At 42.6% G+C, this 21,195-nt stretch overlaps 1 protein-coding gene across 1 annotated transcript in view; it reads left to right on the top strand.

Moving 5' to 3' along the window:
• The first annotated feature begins 8,953 nt into the window (after nucleotides 1-8,953).
• Nucleotides 8,954-21,195, top strand: part of KCNK1 (potassium two pore domain channel subfamily K member 1) — a 35,372-nt gene continuing 23,130 nt past the window's right edge. The window contains exon 1 of the mRNA XM_040599150.1: nucleotides 8,954-9,677. Within this exon, the coding sequence (XP_040455084.1) occupies nucleotides 9,323-9,677 (355 nt within the window). The 5' untranslated portion in view covers nucleotides 8,954-9,322. The remainder of the gene's footprint in view (nucleotides 9,678-21,195) is intronic.

Below are 21,195 nucleotides of genomic sequence, written 5' to 3'. Positions count from 1 at the left end.
TTTCCCTGTTTATGAAAACATAGTCCTAAATTCACTTTATGGGGTGTGTAGAAGAGGACTTTTGCTAGGAGCAAGAACAGGTACAAGTATCATTAGTCCAAACAAAGAAGTGGGGGAGGTAGAGGAAATAATAACGCAGCATAAAATCAAAATCCATACTTGGCAATGTTCAAGAGGGTTGCAAATGTTTGCAACCTCATCTTCTCAAAGAATCTGTCTTAAAATTAGGTGTGAGAGATCAGGGGAGAAATGGTCACACTGTGAGAAATGTTTTTTCCCTGGAATGTGGGTTTTTCAGTCTTTATTCTTTATTCCTGGCAAGGTTAAAGACTTGTTTGAAGGATGGCAGGCTGGATTCTGGGAAAAAGGTTTCAAGAAGAAGGAAGAAATTATTTTCTACTAGCTTATGTTGTAATTGTTTCCCATGTATGTCTCATGAGCCAGACAGTATAGGATCTGGTGACTGATACTTGTTTTACCATAACAGTAAGAAAAGCAGATTTTGGTGGTGAGAGGTGTTGTTGTTTTTTAATTGCTTCATGCATTACTTTAGTACAGGGGAAAAAACCTGTCATGTTTTTAACTGAGGTTCTTCTGGATAGACCTACATTTTAAGCCATTTCTTTAACAGACTGTAGGCCAGACAGTTTTTCTATTTCTTTCTCAGCACACATTCCCTCATGAACATCTGGTAAGTGTTACAAGAGTGTACAGTGCGCTCTGACACAAGTGGATAAAAAAATCATACTATTGTACTATATTAAAAATTAATGAACCCAATAGCATAAAATATCATATTAAAGTTGTCTTACTTCACAGAACTTTTAACCTTGTCCTGTGATGTTCTTTCTATCTAAGTGTATATTTTCAGGGGAAAGTGTAGAATTATTGAAACTGTAATTTTCTTATACCTTATAATATCTCACATGACTCAAGATTTGCGAAGGTATCTTGGGCTGAGTGACAGAATTGTCCTTTTGTACTTCTGATAGGTTTGTTAGGTTGATTGAAAGTCAGTGGGTGATAATAGGATTCAAATTCAATTTTGATTGATGAGTCAGATGACACAGTTGAGAAAAAGTAGGACACTGCAGCTTGTGTTCCCTCTAAGTGGATAAAAATAAAGGACTAAATTTTCAAAAGATTCAGGTCACTTGAAGTAGGCTTTGGTATTCATTATAGCAGGTGCATGTGGCAATAGTACCCATGGGCTGTTCCAGACATTGGTTCAGCGAGGCAATGAATTGCACTTATTAAAATTTAACTCTGCTGAGGCAGAAGGGTTGCCTGGAAAATGAACCTGTACAAATAGTGTGGCTAGGCGGGAGTATCGCAAATCAGTTGGTTTTGCTTGCGTTTCCTCGTCTGTGAATAGAATCTCCCACTTGCTTCTCTGTGGTAACGTGGGCCTTCGACGATAAGGAATAAATGCTACAGCTGGGGGTTTCTCATGTAGCTGGTTGGTTTGTGCTATTGTTTGTGCTTCACCTCCCAGTGAAGAGGTATTGGGCCTCGGAGCTGTTGGGGATGTCCACAGAAAGTGATGGATTTGCTCTGCAGGAATGACGAAGGAAGGGTGCCTGCTTCAACGCTCACCCCCACCCTGTGCTGGCTGTACAGCGTGTGCCCAAAGAAGAGGGTTGCCTGGGTTCTCCATCCCACTAGGGCAGTTGTAGGAAAGTATTGGAGCTTGTGCCAGCCTACACATAAACATTAAGCTCCTTCAAACTGTAGGATCCATCCAGCACAGGAAACATCCGAGGTCAGGCACACAGGTTGTTTTCAGGTATGGCTGAGGATCTGGGTTAGAGTGTCTGAAATATTAGAGATTGGCAATGATCTGTAAGATGGATCTCTCTTTAGAATTTAAATTCTCTAGGAGTCTAGGGTCCTGAAAAGCCAAGTCACTGTTCATCCTAGGTATTAGCTATGACTGTAGGGGGAAAGAGAGATCCTTCTCCAGAGCTGCAACCCTACTTCTTCCAGAGTACCTTACTTCTTGGGCTGCATCTAGGCAGCATCTGAAAGTCATCCTCAGCACCTGCCTTGTGGTCTTTGTATGATCTACACACAAGGCAGCCACATCCAGCACTGGACTTCCCTACTTCAGCAATGTGACTTGGCCTGGAGGTGATATGTCGTTACCACAAGGTATCCTATGGGCCAGGATGGCTGCAGGCGTCCAAATGACAACACCTTCAAAAACATCTCTAGCCACCTGAGCCCAGCTGCCCAAGGCAGAGTCACAAAGCAGTCGGTGTCAGGACCAGGTGTCAACGCACCGACTTGAGTGCATGAAGTCCAAGTGCGCACGCTGTTCAGCCTGCACTAATTACCCAGGTCAGGGAGGCCTGGGAGAGCAGCGCTGTGCTGCATGCACACACCGGGCCCCAGGGAAACAAGAGTCAAACGGAGCTGAAGCTGAAAGCTATTTTGACAAGTTAATGTGACCTTTCCATGAATGGGCGAGAGGGTGTGTTAGCTGTCAGCGAAAACGTCACCACTGCTGGGTCCGGGTTTACTTCTACATATCCCACTGTGTAACGCAAGTGCAACTCAGCCTGTTGCATAAAATTGATTATAGGAGTACACAGGTTCTAATGCAATGCAGACTGAATTAAAACAGCCACACTCCCCAATGGCAGCACTAAACTGAGAAACTGGGACTGGGCCTCAATTAACCAAAACCAGAAATAATGGAAATATGGCCTAAGTACCAAAAAAAGTAATTACAGACAGGCCATTTAGTGTGTGTCCCTTTCTGGGGTTGTGTGTTTTGGAAGTGACCCAGAGAAAGCTGGTAGGCTTCACTGGCACCATCATTTCCTGGGTGCCCAAGAACCAGCACAATGTCTGTGAGACAAAACCAAGATCGGTCCGAGAGGTGGTAAGATCAGGAGGGAGGCTTGGACACCCACAGCTATTTGAGTCCACATCAGCTACTGCATTCTTTTATTTCCCTCTATAACCATGTTTAAGGCCAGGCTGCCAAGAAGGGGGATGAAATACTAAAAATTCTACAGAGTAGAGGGAAGAGCTAGAAAGTATTTTGTGAACTCTTATTTTCAGTACAAAGTATTAAGTATCTTAACTGGTTTTCCTCTTTTCAGCATCTTGAACAAGAGGTTAAAAAGACTGATTCTGCTGGCTGACTGCCACAGGACTTATGAGGGCAAGGTCACTTTATTTAAAACACTGAATTTTATTTAATGTAATGCTGTAATAAGGTCATGTTGACATCCTGAATTCTCTGAGCTATTACATTCCTTCAGTGTTAACACAATCCTACAAATCACGGGTAATTACCTTTCTACCAAGATATGGCACAACTTAAGAATATAACAGTGAAAAGTTTGAGGAACACACACACTATATATAATTATATAAAACATATAGGTATATATACATATGAATGCATGTATTTATGTATGTTTATGCAGCCCTTATCCCCAATGGACCTATACCCTCTTGGAGTGACCAAGTTCCTTTTTGGATAATGCCATTAGGTAAACCTAACAGCAAGTATACATGAAATTACTTTTTCCATGACATAAAATGCTTATCTTATTAAAACAGTTATCTATCAGTTATTCCACTCAGACATGGAGATCGTTGGTTAAATACGAATATATTGCAACTCTAAGGAAAATTACATTTACGCTGAACAAGGCATGACTCACTTGAGAAAGAAATTGTGCCTGACCATGCATATAAATTTCTTGATTCCAAATACTGCTACTCCGTGACGTAAACCTTCCCCTAAATATAGCCCCCAAACCAGGCACATTCATTCTTTTGCTATCACAGATCAGTGGTCTTAACCTTTGTGGATGGTGTTGCACCATTAAGTTAACGGCATGAAATGATTTTTTTTGAGGAAGCCACTAAATCTCAGCTTTTCTCCTCTCACTCTCAAGTAGAAGGCAGCCAGGCAGGCTATTGGAAATGGCATGGACAGAGACTTGACTGACTCTTGTTCTTCCACGGCAATATTTCTACTGTCACCAGCTTGCTTGGTGATAAATTTTAGAGACCTAAATATGTCTGTACTCTCCTACCGTGAGTCCGTCTTCCTGCCACATTAAGATGGGAATGAATCCCCTCTTCAAAGGTTACTTTTTTTCTATAAATTCAGGCTGTGTTGTTACAATTTTTGTAAGATTCACATTATTTGACCCAAATCTAGATGATTTCCTTTAGCCAAAATAGAACGCCTTACCCATCGGAAACAGAACACATGGCAACCCATCTGACTGCTTCTCAGCTTACCTGTGTTTCTGTTGGTGCTGTGAGGATGTGATTCTTTTAACTCCACATCCTGCCTGCCCACGAGGGCATGACATTCAGTCAGAGCCACTAGACAACTTCATATTAACTTTCGCAAAAGCCCACAAATTGAGTGTTCAGAAACAATTGTTCGGATACATTTTCTTCTAAAACAGGAAATGTATTATGTTCCAGCCTTCATTTAACAGATATAGCAAATTATGAAGGATTCTACTTCTCAGTTTCATTAAAATAAATAAATAAAATTCATGGGAATGGTTAAATGTGGCAGAACGCTTAATGCAAGTGAATTCAGAGTACACATAATTTAGGACAGACCAATCAGACTTTGGACTTGCTATAACCACTGAATTTATACTCATGCCAAATCTGAAGAAAAATCCTGAAGGACAAACCAGTTCCCTATGCTATTCAGCTGTCAGGGTGACACAGCTTTGAGACTATTTCATGTTCTCCACATGTAACTGTTTACTGGCTCCCACACAGCCCTGGTTCATCCCACTCCCACCACCTCCTCTGTTCATGGTACTGTGAGCTCATGCTATAGGTATGCCAGGGCAGAACAGGTTTGTCAGGACAAGTATTGCCTAGTAACTGGTTTTATTTACCCTGCTTCTCAGGACATAAGGTTCTTCTGCGTAACTATTTATACTTTTTTTGAGAGGATCTAGGACAAATGTTTGTGATTTTGCCATGAGACTACTCTTTTGGAAAAAAAAACAAACAACCCTTCCAGTCAGCTTGAAACTTTCGGTGTAGTTGAGTCATTTTCGGTTGTTTCTTTTTGGTGATGAAAATACTTTAGTTTTGATATTAGTAATGGTGCCACACATGGGTGTTCCCCTTTCCCCAGACTCATTCCCCGCTCAAGGTCTAGAGCTCATGATTAGAGCAGCAGAGCCCCAGCGTAAAATCTCCTCTTTGCCATATGCCGTTCAGCACAGGGCAGTCTCTGGGCACTGGAGCACTGCTGTGAGCTATTCTTGCATTTCACTGAAGCTACTATTTTTGTCTAATGTAATTTACATTCACTGGACAAAAGACTAGAGTACAGTGGTCCCCCTCTCTGGTCACTGTCTGCCACCAGGCTGTCATCTCCAGGCTGCTACCACCTCCTTGTCTTCCAGTGTTGGAGCATTTTGCATTTCGTTGGAAATGTGTCAGTAATGAAAGATTTTAGTTAACCAGAAAGCTCAGAGAAAAATGGGCTGCCATTCACACAAAACCTCTTTCTTTCAATTTCACCTCTCCTAACAGAAAATATCAACGATTCACACAGCTCTGAGAGGGCTTTCCATTTCTTATATACGAGAGAGGATTTTCTCAGCCTCTAGACTACACGAGAGAAGTTGCCAGCCCTGTGATGTGATAGGGGAGCCATCCTGTCCCCCCAGACAGCAGCGTTAGAGACTGCTGACTTTCTCTATGGTTTTCTAGCACCCCAGGACACAAACATGGTTTCTGTCTCAGTTCTACGGGTGAATTAGTATCTGTCTTCTCTTTGACCCTTGCACACAGGCAGCTTGTACTTGCATTTTCTGTAGCTCAGGGGGGAGTTTGGTGCAATAGAGCACCAGTATCTACCAATAGTGGGTTTCTTCACTTTACTAGCAGCTGGGCTTCTCCAGCAGTAGGGAAGTCAGTCATCACTCAGCGTAGCTAGTGGATGAACGATGTGATGATGTGGTATGCTTTATTAACCAGATTCATGTTTTATTAAGAGGGATGATCACAGCAGAATGAAACTTCTGCTGGAAAAAAGACTGTTCTGTAACAGCCTGCTCCAGAATTTCAGTCACTCCTTGCTGAAGCATGTTGTGACTTTCTGTTACACAGTACATAATACTGGATTCAGTACACCGAATCCTTGACTAGCTTGATCCTTGATGAGCAAAACAATGTGAAAATGGACATAGCATACTCTGGAATGAAAGTGGAATAACATAACTGCATTCACATATAATATTATCATGGTAAATACAACTATCTGAAGTCAGAAAACTGAACATTATGACACCTTTCTGTACATCTATCCCAATGGAATCTGTAACTAAATTATCAAGTATGTTAAATTCTTTGAGTTAAAACATGAACATAAACAGTGGTGGCTAAAACTCAAGACTGTCCAGACGTTTGCATTGGATGCAAGAACGTGAAAGCTTCAGTGACACACTGGTGCTGCTCTGCCATAGTTCCCCCCGGCCCATGCTTCCAAAAACCTGTCTGTGTGTGTGTGAAATTGAGTTACAAGGGCGGTGCAGGTTCTGTTCAGCAGACAGTCTTCCTTTTCTTTCTATTCCAGCAAGCCTCCAAGTGTGAGAGACTGCTAAAAATGGAGAATGAATGATTCATAAAAATGGAAAACTGAAGGAGGCCAGTAAATAAAACTGTTCAGCTACCCAGCCACAGTTTCCTATCACCACTGAAGAGAGGTGTGTTCTTAGGCAAACATTTCTAACCATTAAATAAATATTTGGCTTGAAAGCTGGGAAAATACTGTTTTATAGCGAAGACATTTCCTATCACAAATGGAACTGTACCTACCAGATGTTGCCATAAATTACGTATTATGAAACCTACTGTATCTGGCAAACTGAGGACATTTGATCAAAATGGAGCCCAGTATGTCACATATACTGTTTTAAATGGCTTTTCTATTATACATGGAGGTACTCCGTCATTTGGAATTTGAGGGAAAAAGTGATTAAGTAACTGGATGGAGCTAGCCAAGCATACCAAATTGGTCAATGATGTTACTTGACCTCTTGTTCTGTAATAATGCCTAAATGCAGGCTTAGTGCAATGCAATGAAGTATTTGTTTGGAATACTCCCTTCAAAAGCCTGTCTGCATTACATTCTTGCAGACAGTATCCATTATTAATTGGCATTGCTAATGATTTAGATCGCCTCTTTCCTACACATCACTGTTTTACAGCAAAAAAAAACATTTTAAAGATACATTGATACTAGCGAAAGGTGCTGAAGTGGTGGTGTAGGGACATGACATTTCTGCCTTTGTCTGTCCTTCTGTCAATTAACTTCTGGATATACAGCATAGATTTTCTTCTGTTGCTTATTTCAAGCCCCTCCCCTCATTTAATTGTTCCGTTCCTCTGTTAGGTGCTACAATTTATACATACGAATACTTTGGTACCATGTACCTGGCGACACTTCAGGAGTTCAGCCATGGGGGAAAGTTTATCTTCCTACCAAAACCCAAGTGCCCACAGTGACCACTCCCTGGTTGTATGACTGAATGTGCACACAAAAGCTGCACATGCGCACACATGACAGACGCACATTTGTAGGCCAGAACATGTGTGCACTCCTGGGACAGCATCGAGAGTCTATGTGCGCAGCCTGTCTCACATGCACCTACCATATCCCCCAAGCATTCAAGCAGCTGCTTTTTGCACACATGAACACATTTACATTTTGATCATGAAACAAGAGGGAGGGTTTAAGCCCCTGAAACAACTCGGCTGTAGCTGGCAGTGTGGAAATGGGCCAGGAACTGGGTGAGCTGTTCTGCCGGGACGGATTCATCCCACAGCCTAGTGTAGCTATCACATAAAAGGAAACATTGACACAGTGTTTTAAGTTTCTAGCATGAAAAATTGTTTTGCACCTTTCATTCTTCTATTCTTTTCCCATTTTAGTCTTTACAGCTTAAAGAGGTATACCTCACGTCTTAAGATAGGTTGCTGGATTTGATTTCCTCTGTCTGAACTCACTGTCCCTGCCCCAGTAAGTTTCTAACTTACAGGCTACTCCTTCCCCTCTCTGTGACTGTACAAGTTGCCATCGGCTGAGACATGGAAGTGGCAGAGTCCTGCAGGATGCAACCAGCAAATTGCCTCTCTCCCCTTTACAGGAATCTGCCTTTAGTCACCTTAAGGGACACTTTGGGAAGCTACAATTTTCACTTCTCCTCTTCATGTGGTGTGAAACTCCTTTGCAGGTTAACTGTAGGACTGCTGGCCAGAGTTAGAGATGGATGAAGAAAGAAGCATTTGAAGTTAAACCTGAGATTGCTGGTTTGGACCAGACAGAGGGCTGCCTGGACAGTGCATTTATATTCATCGTGGACGCTGCTCAGAGCACTAGCCGGGTACGTCTTGGCATTAAAAAGTAAGTCTCTCCAGGAGCTCAGCACAGTAGCAAAAACTCTGTTTAGCTTGGATGGGGTTTCTGGAGGTCGCCTGGTTCAAATGCGCCCCCAGACAGGCCCCATTTTGAAGCTGTGTCCTAGTGGGCCTGAGGGAGGGCAGCTCGGATGGGGTTTCTGGAGATCACCTGGGTCAAATGCGCCCCCAAACAGGCCCCATTTTGAAGCTGTGTCCTAGTGGGCCTGAGGGAGGACACTGATGCCTGCTGTCAGGGTCCCTCCTCACATCCCCGAAACGAAAACTGGGCCTCCTGCTTCACACCGCCACAGACCTGCCATGACCTGCTGCCGCCTGGCCCGGTGAATGTGGAAAAACAAACAAACAAAACAAAACAACCACCCCGACCCAAAACCCGTGGAAGGAAGTGCAGTTCTGGGGGGGTCCTAACTGTATGGGAGAGGGGGGAGCAGCGAGGCAAGGAAATCTCCAGACACTTTTGTGTGAAAAGGGGGAGGAACCTCGGCGAGGCGCCCGGCCCGCAGGCCACCCCGCCGGGCGGGCTGTCGGCTTCACAGACCGCCGGCTGGGGCCCCTCGCGTTACTCGGTGACGAGAAAAGAGAAAGAAAAAGAGGGAAGGCGCCGTTCAGCACCGGCGGCGGGGCCGAGGCGGGAGGCGGCGGGGCCGGGCCGGGCCGGGCGGGCGGCAGCAGGCCGTCCCTCAGCCGCGGTACCTGCGCCGCGCGGCCACGTGAGCGCCACATCAGCGCCGCTCCGCGCCTTCAAAGTCAGCGGCCACAGGGCGGGCAGCGCCGGCCCCACCGGCCGCCTCCCCCCCCCCTTCCCCATCCTCCCTGCCCCGCCGCTCCTCGGCCCTCGCTTCCCCCCCTCCGCGGCCCGGGGTGCAGCCGACCCCGGTTCGGGAAGATGCTGCAGTCGTTGGCGGGTAGTTCCTGCGTGCGGCTGGTGGAGCAGCACCGCTCGGCTTGGTGCTTCGCCTTGCTGGTGCTGGGTTACCTGCTGTACCTGGTGTTCGGCGCTGTGGTTTTCTCCTCGGTGGAGCTGCCCTACGAGGACCTGCTGCGCCAGGAGCTGGGCAAGCTGAAGCAGCGCTTCCTGGAGGAGCACGCCTGCCTCTCGGAGCAGCAGCTGGAGCAGTTCTTGATGCGGGTGCTGGAGGCCAGCAACTACGGCGTCTCGGTGCTCAGCAACGCCTCGGGGAACTGGAACTGGGACTTCACCTCTTCCCTCTTTTTCGCCAGTACCGTTCTCTCCACCACGGGTAAGGATCGACCCGGCCCCGGAGGCCTTCCGGGGAGGCCTGGACCCCCTCAGGGACGCAGAGGGGCTGGCCTGGGGGAAGCCGGGCCTGCGGGCGGGGGGCCGGGGCCTGCCGCCCCCCTCACCCCCAGGGCCGCGGGGCTGCCGCGGGGCCGGCAGCCGCCGGCCCCGCGGCAGCCCCGCGGCCCTGGGGGTGAGGGGGGCGGTGGTGGTTGGGCTCCGGAGGAATCGTTACTTCCCAAACTCTCTCGTGTGAGAGGAATACTTGATGTGAGGTGCATCGCCCAGATTTTAAAACCACCCGATTCAGCATTAAAGAGCCAGAGATCCAACTACACATCCCGCCCCCCCCCCCTTGAAAACGTTGGTGCTATTGAGAAACCGGCGAGGTGCCCGTCTCTTTGAAGTTTTAAATGCTTTTTAGGGGTGTTCTCCTTAAGCTCCCCGTCTCCTTTGCGTTTCTTCCAGTCTGATTTGGGGAGGGGGGGGGGAGCTGCTAACCTGGGTGCCAGAATTCAGTTAAATTTCGGTTTCGTGTTTTACCGCCCATTTCGGTTTAATGTTTGCATGTCAGAGGCTGAAAGGTTATGCTTAGCTCGCTTCCAAATAGCAGTTTTCCATTGGTATTTCGAAAAGCTTGAGGAGACGTTCCTTTGGCCGTAGTTTTTCATAAGCACTTATTTTTACAGCAGCCGCGTTTCACATAGGGTTGTAGCGGGCAGCCCTCTCGTAAAGGAGTGCAGGCATTTGTGCTGGGCTGTGGGGATTTGAATGTGGCTCACCGAAATAAATAACAAAGGCTTGTCGAATAAGAAAAGCTTTAAAAGAATCACCCTAAAATTAGGCCAACCAGAGGGCTTTGAGTCTTGGCAGTTACATTGATACTGCTATAAAAGGTGCAGTGCTTTTTTTTTTTTTTTTTTGCCTCCCCCCCCAACCCCTTTTGCCCCCAGGTGAGCACTCCTTCCATTATGGGAAATACAGTCAGCTGATATCAATAATGACTTTTAATAATTTACTTATTTGATCTTATTTTGGTGCTTCCTGACTGATTTCAAACAGGCAATGCTTGTCCTAAAAATAGTTGTCATTGAGTATACAGATCAGGTTGTCTGCTTGTTATAAGGAGGTTGGTTGTTTGTTTTTTTTTAAGTAGTAAAAAAAGGTTATGGGTGTCCTCTTAACACCTTCTCCCCCATCTTAATAACTAGAGTTCAAGTTTGTAAGAAGAAAGTGGCGTGCTTGTGACAGGTAAATGCTTTCAGTGAATAAATTTCTAAGCATTAATAATGTATAGTAATACTATTGGTGAGAAAAGGATGGAATTGTGATAGTACTGAACCATTTAATATTTTTTTTTTCAGTAAAACTATAGAGGACTTTAAACTTAAGGTGTCAAATTGACCTTATGATGCCTGTTCCTATTCCTAATCAACTACACTGTCTACTATTATAAAACATAAAATATTTTGTCCAAGAGCTATTTTTGTATTCAAATTATTTTTTCTGTAAAATAATAATGTTTAAAAAGAAAAAATATTTTTTTAAAGTGCTGATTTTCTGTTTGTTCTTACACAGTGTAGTATATGTAGCTTTTTTTTTTAATGAGACAAAAATCTAATCCATTGTCCCTGAAATTTATTATTTTTAAATCTGGCATTATTTCAGAGATGAATCAATCAAAAAATGTCCAAAACCAGGACAGTGGGCATGGGATTGAGTTGGTAACATTTCAATACTGCCTGTTAAGGCACAGCTACAGGATGTTTGGATTCAGTAGTACAGTTGAGGCAGAGTTCTCTCTTTCCCTTTGCACATCTGCTTAAGGGCAAGGCACAGCCTGGCCCTGCATGTTTAGCTGGTTTGATCATAGAGGACCAACAAGGAACATATTGAAAACACAAGGTACCGTTGTCCAAATTGAAAACCTTTTAGAACACTGTACTTAAATGTACACTGTACACGTTATTGTTGTTTCTGTGAAGTTCATCTAGTCATCATTTATGTAATAGTCCAGGCATCAATAATTCATTCTACGTCCAATAGTCCTTTGGGTTGGGCCCCTTTTAACAAAATCCATCTGTTTCTTGTTTTATGGAGTGGCTTTACTTCTTTTCTATTTAACATAAATAAGAACTTTTGCAAGTAGACAAGTATAAATCCAGAAAAATATAGTATGTCCAACACTTGTTCAAATTCTTCCCAGAGCATACGGATTTCTGGTGAGGTGCATCCCTGCACAGCACCCCCCCACCCACCCCCTGCAATTTACTCTGCAACTGTGCAAGGAATCTTTCAAGTCTTTTGAAATTGTCACTAAAATGAAAGACAAGAAAGAAGCAGAACCTGCCTGGTCATCGCAAACAGCTGTTCTTCTGGAAGTGTTTAAACATTCAAAAAATGATGTATTATTACAAACTGTGCACCAGGAATGCCCTTGCTTTGCTGAGTACAGTAAGGACAAATGCAGGAAAAGAGAATCCTGGTTCTGATGGTACCAACTGATGGTTGCTTCTGTGCATAAGTGAAATTGCAGGCAGCACTGGGATATTCCTCATATTCAGCTGACTGAATTTGTCATTCATCTTGTAAATAAATGCGTACCTACCCCTTGTAGGCGGGACAAGGCTTATTTCATAGCCTTTTGGTTTTCTAGGGAAAGCATTTAATTTTAGCAGCCCCAACTCCACTTCTTGTTCCCTCCCATCTTTATTACATTCTTTGACTTCTTACTCACTAGAGAAAATCGTTGAAGAAAATGATAAAGATTCTTAAATGGAGGGAATTTGCAGAATAAACACAGCGAGGCAAATTGTTATGTGAAAGCAATTTATATTGCTGCACACACGGACTGTCACAAGCGCTGCCTGAAGGACGGGCAAACAAAGGGCAGTGAAATGGACTGGGGGTGAGTCTCCAGCAGATTATAGCAGTGACTGGCAGCAGGTTTCTCTTCTAACAACTTTATTCCTCCCTGTGCAACTTAAGCAGTCATGCAGAGTGCCATATGAGCAGTGTGCAAGAGGAAGTAATTTGGTCATTAATCATTGACAACATAGCACTAAGAATATACGATCATGTGCATTTAAATAGCATCTGTCTTGGAAATTCTCTGTAATTACGACCTTATGCACATCTATGGTCATCACTTGTCTCAGTGCTAGATGTCATGAATGATCTTGCTGAAGCAGTTGTTTCTGGCCGGCTTTGTTGTAGGACCATCTGTACGCATACATGTTTTATTTCTCACAATAAAAGTGAAGTAATGCTTTGCGCTTACCCTCCCGGGTAGTGTGTTTTCACTGTTCTTGGCACGCTGTTAAGCTCTAAGATCTTATCCCATATTGGTGCAATATGGGAATACTGCACTGCATGAATTGTAGGCAGAATGGAGTAAAGAAAGAAATCGGTATTGATTGTTGCAAGATACAGAGAGTAAAGTGGCTTCTGTTTGTTGATGGAAAACGGGGAAGGAAAGGAAATTTAGGAACTTAAGGCCTGTATTTTTACATCTGTTTTTGGAAAGCATCTTTGCAGTGTAAGGATATCCCACAGTATTTTATGCAAAAGGACCATAAATCTTACTCTGGGGGTCCAGCTTTGAGTAATTTTACCTGTCACAAACATGACTGTAGATTTCATTTAAAATTTGAATACCGGAGGCATGCTGAGAAAGAGCTGCTTTGGATCCTTCTCTGCTGTGGTAGGGTTGGTGAGATACACATTACAAGGAAGCTAGGATAGCCTTGTCCTCACATAGGGATTTGCAGAGGAAGGGTGAGGAGAAGTTGTACGTATATTCCATGATGGCAATGCACATTTTTCATATTTTGGTTAAGATCGGGCTGGACTCTCATCTGAGCCACAGGAGTCAAGACAGTGACAGAAGGGAGGAGAGGGCTGTTGGTATTCAACCGCTCCTGAAGGCTGCAATATGGCTGTCTGCAAGGTTGTTAGTGCATATCAGCATCTTCTCCAGAATTTATCCTGTGCCAGTTTCAGTGCTGGCACTGAGGATGGCCGTCTTACACTGCATTGCAAAGAATGCCACCCAGGGTCCATGATGTACTGAACTCACGTTTCCACTTGCATATACGCATATAACGTTTGATGTTCTCTGTTAGGTCTGATTCTCATAAGCATTGCTACTGATGACTTGCAAGAGAAACAGAACTATACCTTTATTTAGGAAAGGTGACAGGCTGGGAGATTGTGCTGGGGCCAGTGGATATACTGCAAAAGAAGGTACAGTATGTATGAAGAGACCAGGGAGAGAGAAACCTCAGTCTCCATTTTCTCCATGTTCTTCTGTCAAAAAGTGGTATTCCTTGCTTTCTTCCCTCTCGGGGGAACAGATGCCACATCCAGTGCATATTTAGTGTCCATTACAGTTCTTAAGAAATCCTTGGAAGATTAGGGAATGCCATGAAAACACAGTGATGTCTTTGTAATGCTCCATCTTAAGATTCCTATGCTCATACAGTAGAGTCCTCGGGTGGGAGAGGCTACTTGGGTCTTTCATACCTTGTGGAAGAATGTGACTTTAACTTAATTAGAAAGAGGGTAGTTCACAGAGGCTTTAGGGAAAGCAGAATTTTTTGTCCCATACTTGAATTCAATGTAAAAATGTGTATTTTATCTTGCTGGCATCAGGACATGTGGCCTGTGTCCCTGAGGATGCCTGTATTAGCTCATTAGTATACACCAAATAAATACATTTCATAATTCATACCAAATGTATGCCTAGAGACCTGTCATAAGATTCCCTGTTGCCTCTTGTATGAAAATGTACGAACTTTGTGATGGTTTTACACTCGGATCTGTCTCACTAGTAGTCACCTCTGACTCCAGCAGAAAACTGAAGCTTCGTTGTCCTACTGCTCTGACTGGAGCACTCAGCCCATTTAAATACGTGTGGTGAATTGCAGCTATTCAACAGGGTGGGGATGCCAAACTTTGAGAAGGAACTCGTTTCTCTTTTAAGAGTTGTTTGTTGCCTAGCAACGACATCTACAGGAAAAGGTAATTTGCTGGGGATGATCTAGGAGACAAAGCGAGACTGTGTGGTGCTCTGCAACAGAGACCACTCTGGAGTGCTTCTAAGGGAAGCAAAGGGGCTGAAGAGGTAGGTTGAGAGAGCCCCCAGAGGAGAGGGATTGCTTTCAATAGGCCAGCTATCTGGGCACAGATTTAGGATGTGAGAAACCACATTCTTTGCCCTCCTTTGCCTGGAGGGATTTGAAGCCTCACCCCAGCAGAGTGGTTGAATGCTGCAGGGTGTTCTGGTAGTCATAGTTACTTTCCCTGAGGTTGTCCCCTTCCTGATAGATCAGTAGACTCTCCTGTAACCAGGTGTCTCGCCTCTCAGATTAAGTGGTATAAACACAAAGCGAAAGAGTCATTCTGTCTGCTTTCCTCTCAGGGAAAGTTCTTGTATTTTATACATCATTGAGCAGCTCCAGACTTGCTGCTGTCATATTCTAGTCTGGTCCCAGGGTTAAGATGCTGTCTCCTGGGATGTGGGAGGTTTCAGTTGAGTTCTGATTAATGCCATTCTCAGGACAAGGACTTGAACTAAGATTTTCTAGCTGTCTTTAGGAACAAGAGACAAAAATAATACCATCTAGGGAAGCTGTAAGAGGATGCGAGATCAATTTATAGACTAATACTGGGAAAGTAGATTGGGTGCTTCTGGTTTCCCTGTCTCACAACACAAAAACATGGGAACATTCAACAAAATTTTAAAAAATAATGAAATTTAAAAGAATTTGCAAGAAAAGAAGGGTCTTAAGTTAAAAAAGCAAACAAACCATCAGCTCCCCCCCCCTCCCCAAAAATAAAACCCAAATCCTAAGCAAACCCACCAAAAAACCCACAGACCAAAACCCTCTTGTGTGAATATCTCTAAAATACCTGTATTTGTCAAAAATATTAATGATAAACTTTTTACAAAGTGTATTAGACTCTGGGCTTCAGGACACAAGCCACTCTTCTGTTACCAGAGATGACAGTCACAGCCAACAGACAGTCACATTATCTCTTGTGTATCCAGGACAAAGGGACAAAGTTCTTGTTTTCTCTACTGAAGTAGGCAGTAGTGGAGAGGAAATACGGGTCTGTCCTCTCTTGTCTTCCAGGCAGGGTGACAGTTCCTGGTTTCTCATGGGAGTACAGCAATCAGCTGTGCCAAACTCCTGCTTGTGCTTGCTGAAACACAGGGTGGCAAGAGTAGCTCTAATCCAATGTTTATGCTTTACAGGCCAATGAGTAGTAAAACCCATCTCCTGGCAGAAATCTGAGAAGCCATGGAGCTGCATGACTGTATTATTGTTTGGAGAAGTGCTGGCTGCAGATGGATATAATCTCTCTCTTACAAGCTCTGTCCTGTCTTCTGTGTCCTGCTATTCCACCCGCCTTGCTAAATTCCATGATGAGGAGCCAGGCCAGCACTCTCCACAGGTGAAGGACTGCAATTGCTGCCTCTGTAGTCCTTTCATGTCAGGTCTAGGGTCATTCCTCCTCTGCAGAAATAATAATAATAAAAAAACCAAACCATAAAATAAGTCCATTGAACTTAGTATGATACACGGAGTGTAATGGGTCAGGACTGGGTTACTGGTGTTCTGCCCCAGGCATATTAATTGGCTCATTTTTTTGTAAATGTTTCCTTTGCTATTTCTCTGGTTTTACCTAATTTAGCCATCTTAAAATTGTTTGCCGGTTTTCATAGACAGATTACATGGCCTCCTGTTGCTCTATTATTATTTCTAATTATTACTCTGGCTTTATTTTGTTCTGTGATATTTACATCTTTATTGAAAGGAAGAGCGTAATCTCCTCCAAAATTGCCTTCCATTAAAAAGTTTCTATTTGTAATCCTTTTGCAAAGCTGGATTTTTTTTTTTTACCTTTCTACAGACATCTCCAAATCAAATTCTAAGCTAAAGTTATGTACGCTTTCAGAGCAAGACTTCTAAAATTTAACAATAAAATCCTGCAGTTCCTTACTGTTGCAGAGTAAGGCATTCACATAGAAGTGAAAATAATTTAAAATAAGTCTTCTCAAATCTGTAGTTTCTTCTGTTTTTATTTGTTGGCTGGGTTTTGTTCTTTATTTGTTTCACTTCGGCCCACTGCATCATCATTTTAATAATCATGGGTTTTTTTGATAGAAGAACATCATAATCTATGGAGAAATGTCTACTTTAGCCACTGCCCCAGGTTAATTATGAAGTAGGCCACAAGCTGCTAAACCATATGAAGACCAGGATATTTCCTGGTACGTGCAGAAGTGAAATTTTAGCAATTTGAGAAAAATTAGGATACGTATGAGTTTTGATGCCTTCAGGATTAAAGAATAGCAATAAAAAGTTTCTCAGGAATTGGCTACTTGAATTCTTACTGTCTTTCTGTATCTGACTTCAGCTGCTTAAAAGTTATGACATTTGTATAAAATTCAGCTGAAGTCCTAGAATAGTTATTGTTGGTGACCCAGAAGACCGTAGGAGAAATGTGTTGATTTGCTTTTTCCCTTAAGAACTTAGCTGAAACCTTGAAGAGATTGTGTTTCTTATGAGGACAAAAGAGTGATGTGGTCCTGGTTAAGACCAGGACTGAGAGGAATGAATGGAGCAAAGCTTTTCGAGATGCTGTGCTTCAGAAAAGTGTCATAGTGGGTTTTGCAAGAACATACGGATTTTTCTCTCCCCTGGAAAGAAAAAGGTACACATTCATTTCTGAAAACAGAGTATGAAAACTTCCTTGTTGGAAAAGCACACATGAATCTAAGTGGTACACCAGCTGTCACCAGACCCCAAACTTTTACTAACTGATGCTTCCTAGGTATTACCATAATCTGTACACTGAGTCTGTGCCAGTAGCTTAAGCAGCTTCAGAAGGTATCACAGCATCTTTGAGGAACTGAGGGAATGCAGATGTGGTAGCAAGGAGATCACTTGGGCAGTATTCCTTGGTGACAGCTGAGGGAGGAGGTGGGGCTGGGAAACAGGTTTTGCCAGCGGAACAAGCCAGCTGAGTAGTCTTCTCTGCTTGTGTGAGAGAAAGTGAGGCTGTGCCCTCTGACAAAATTCCATACTATTTAGCAGTAGAAACTTCAACAGCAGTTTTCCATCTTTCTCCTGAAAACCTTGAGTTCAGACTGTTATGCTAACAGGGAGTAGAGGCTTTCTGCATCTTTTTACTGTCCTTTACTACAAAGAAAAAACTTCTGGAGTAACCAGTACTTCTATACAGAATGTCTTCAAGCATAATTTAATACCGTTGCAAATGCAGTTTTTGAGAGAACTGGTACCATAAGAATGGGGTTTTCTCATCTCTTTTGCTCCTCGTGCATTTCATGTCCCACACACTGTGAATGTATTTTCTGAAGACTTTAAAAATAACTCCAGAAGCTAAAATGAAAAGGTTAAAATGTAACTCTGAAGTTCATCCTACATGTGATACCTGAGTACCACCTTCTGTGTCTTTCAATTATTTAAAGAATTTTTAAATCGAATCTGCTAAATAACCTTAAATTCTTTAACAGTAGCTACTTCACAAATGGTTTCTAAGAGTAGATATACAAGTTGGTTTGAGAAGGGGAGAGGGGGACCAACTAGGATTCGATACTGAATTGGTAGGGTTAACACATACATTGTACCATTATTACATATTTTATATATATATAAGCAGAAGCTTAATTCTAATGATAGGTGAATTTAGCTTCAAAATTCTGCCTTTCACAAAAGAAAAAGCAGACAGCACTTAGATTTTTGGGCACTTGGTTTCTTTGTACTGACTATATGATATTCCTAGTACTATGCCAAAGCGACTGTAAAAGGAATCCTTTTCCCAACTTGACTGAAAATATTTTATTTAGAAGTTAAATATTCTTCATTCAGTGTTTACAGTAAAGACACTGCATTTAGTTGATATGACTATATGCCGTTAAAATAGTAAATAAGTTACACATTTGTTTCAATGTGTTCCCTGTAATGCTGGTAAAAGCTGTGTACCAGGCTTTTCATATAGAAGTACACAAACATGTGGTCTGTTGGGTGAAAGAAAAATAGTCTGCCCTACAGAAAATTATACAACTACAAAACCTGCTGGCAATTCTGCCATGAGTGCGCATCTGCTTTGGCATCTTCTTTTCTGTAGTTAAGTGCCTAAAGGCAACACATGAGTGTCCTGAAGCTAAGCTGAACACAGAATTGCAGGGAGAAGGTCTCCTGCATCAAGGAAAAAAAAAAAAAAGAGACAGCCAGCTCAACAAGGATTGTAAAACTGACTATCATTTCAGAAAGTTTTTCTTCCTTTTTGTTGCGTGTAATGGTTAAATACATACTAAAACTACATTATTTCAAAATGTGAGATTTCTCAGCATTAAGAGGCAAAAGTAAATGCTTCAGAAGATCTCAAATGATGGCAGCGCTGGTTGGAATGGACCTTAAGCATGTTTTTATTTTAAAGCTTGTGCTGAAATGTCTCTAACATGACACTTGGCCTTTTACTTTGTTATCTTAAACCTACCTGGTACACTGAACACATACTTTGCTTGGTTGAGCTTGTAAAATGTGATTGGCAGGCTTAGACATTGCAACATGGAGTGTTAGTGCCAGTGTCCAGAGACAAGCCAGAATAGGTATCCTCCTTTGTCTATAATACAGTTTGAAAAGGGGTGGGTTACTTCAGAGTCACTAAATGCAGAGGCAGGGCAAAGATTCTGATTTCACCTCCTCCGCAATAGGTTGGGATCATATATACATGGCTTTAAAGAAAGCTGTAGTGAAAAAAAAATCCCAAAACCCTTGTCTTCAGAAAGTAGCAAGGTGTTCAGCGGTCTGCTAAAAAATCAAGTAGCTTGAATGTTTAACTCCTGGGGAGTTCGTTGTACAGTCCTATACATCTCACTTAATGAAAGGGGGAAAAGAGCTCTAAAATTTGCTTTTTATATTTAAGATCAATGTGAGAAGGCCATGAAATCACTGTATATTATTTAAGCAGCTATTTACTCAACTGTGTGCTGTACAAGAATGGCATAGACCTTTCCCTTTGAAGCCTACAGCCTAAAGTAAATGAGAAAACTCTAAAGCAAACCAGGGAACTTGCATCTCTTGTAGAGTTTTGGAAGCTGTAGGCGGTATGATTTACTAATGGGCAATTAAATTTTAAACACTTCACATCATGACTTGTGACTTATTTTCATGGCTGTATTTTTATTTAGCATTGGAATGCTGACTCAGCAGTATAGCAAAAATTAGTAAGGCTCAAAGACATATTGTGGTGTTTCTATTTGAAAGTCCTAGCTACTATAAACTACGAGTGATGCACAGAAATGAATGTAAAACGCTGTAAATCATTTGAATGGTTAATAGTTAGCAATGAAGCCCTCTTATCTGAGGGCAGGAGATTGTTTAATTTACCTGTGTGCATTTGCACATCTGTTGAGAAGTCCTGGCCCCCAACATAGCTTCTGGTGCACTGCTGCAGCTCCAGGTGGGCAAGCAAAGAACCGTGAATGCTACGTGATGTTGCGTTGCATGAATCAACAATTCATGTTGGTAAGAAAAGAGTAAATCTTTTCTAAGGGCAAACTCCTGCCTTAGTTAATTATTGGAGTTGTTATGCATTTACGTCCTGCCTATCTATAGTGCAAAGAAAAATCTTTTATCTTTCAGTCATATCTTCTAGTGCAGCTATTTGTATGAAGTGAAGCCAGCTTAATGTTCAGCTTATGCTGTCTGGGGGTAATTGCCACCTGACAGAATTTTGTATGCTGCTTCAAGGAAAATGTCATCGACACTTGAAGTTATTATTAGCCATGAATCTCAAACAAACAAAAGATAGAAACTCTCTCAACATCTCAAACAGAAGTTTGAGTTCCAGATTTTAGCTTGGCATTGCATCATCTCCTTAGATGCCATGAGGGAGATGGCGATAATCTTTCACATTTGTGAACCACCCTTTATCCGTAGATCTTGAAGCATGCGCGTAGCAGGAACTGCTGTACTAATTAGAGCACTTCTATTATATTCTGTATCTTGTGAAATTAAAGTGATATTTCTGTATGTATTTCACAAAAGGATGAACTAAGAAAAGGGGGAAAAACAGCTGTGAAAGATCGTGTAAGAGCCATTAGTATGGTCAAGAATAGGAGCCTGTGAATTTTGTCTTGCAGTTCTCTGTTCCTGCTGCTAAGCAGTGTTCCCATATGGTATGCTGATTTCCCATCCTGTGGATGCACTTCACCGTTTTCTTGTATTGGATATTCTTTTTTTTTTTTTCTTTAGTAATATTTTTTTCTGCTCAGTAATCTTAGAGGAAATTGCAGTACTTGAATAGGGGCTTACAGAAGCCTTACCGAAGTGTGCAGTACACATTTCTGTATCTTTCCTTCATTGGAGACTCCAGAAATATTGCCACTCCCTTCTAGGAAATTGTTTGGTTGTGTACGTGAGTTAATACAGCCCACATAACTTGCCAAATGTGTGAATAGCCTTTGTGGGAAGGCAGCAGTG

Source organism: Falco naumanni, chromosome 6 (assembly GCF_017639655.2).
Source record: "Falco naumanni isolate bFalNau1 chromosome 6, bFalNau1.pat, whole genome shotgun sequence".
Lineage (NCBI taxonomy): Eukaryota > Metazoa > Chordata > Aves > Falconiformes > Falconidae > Falco > Falco naumanni.
Note: the sequence above shows the minus strand (reverse complement) of the source record. Positions and strands in the feature narration are given on the sequence as shown.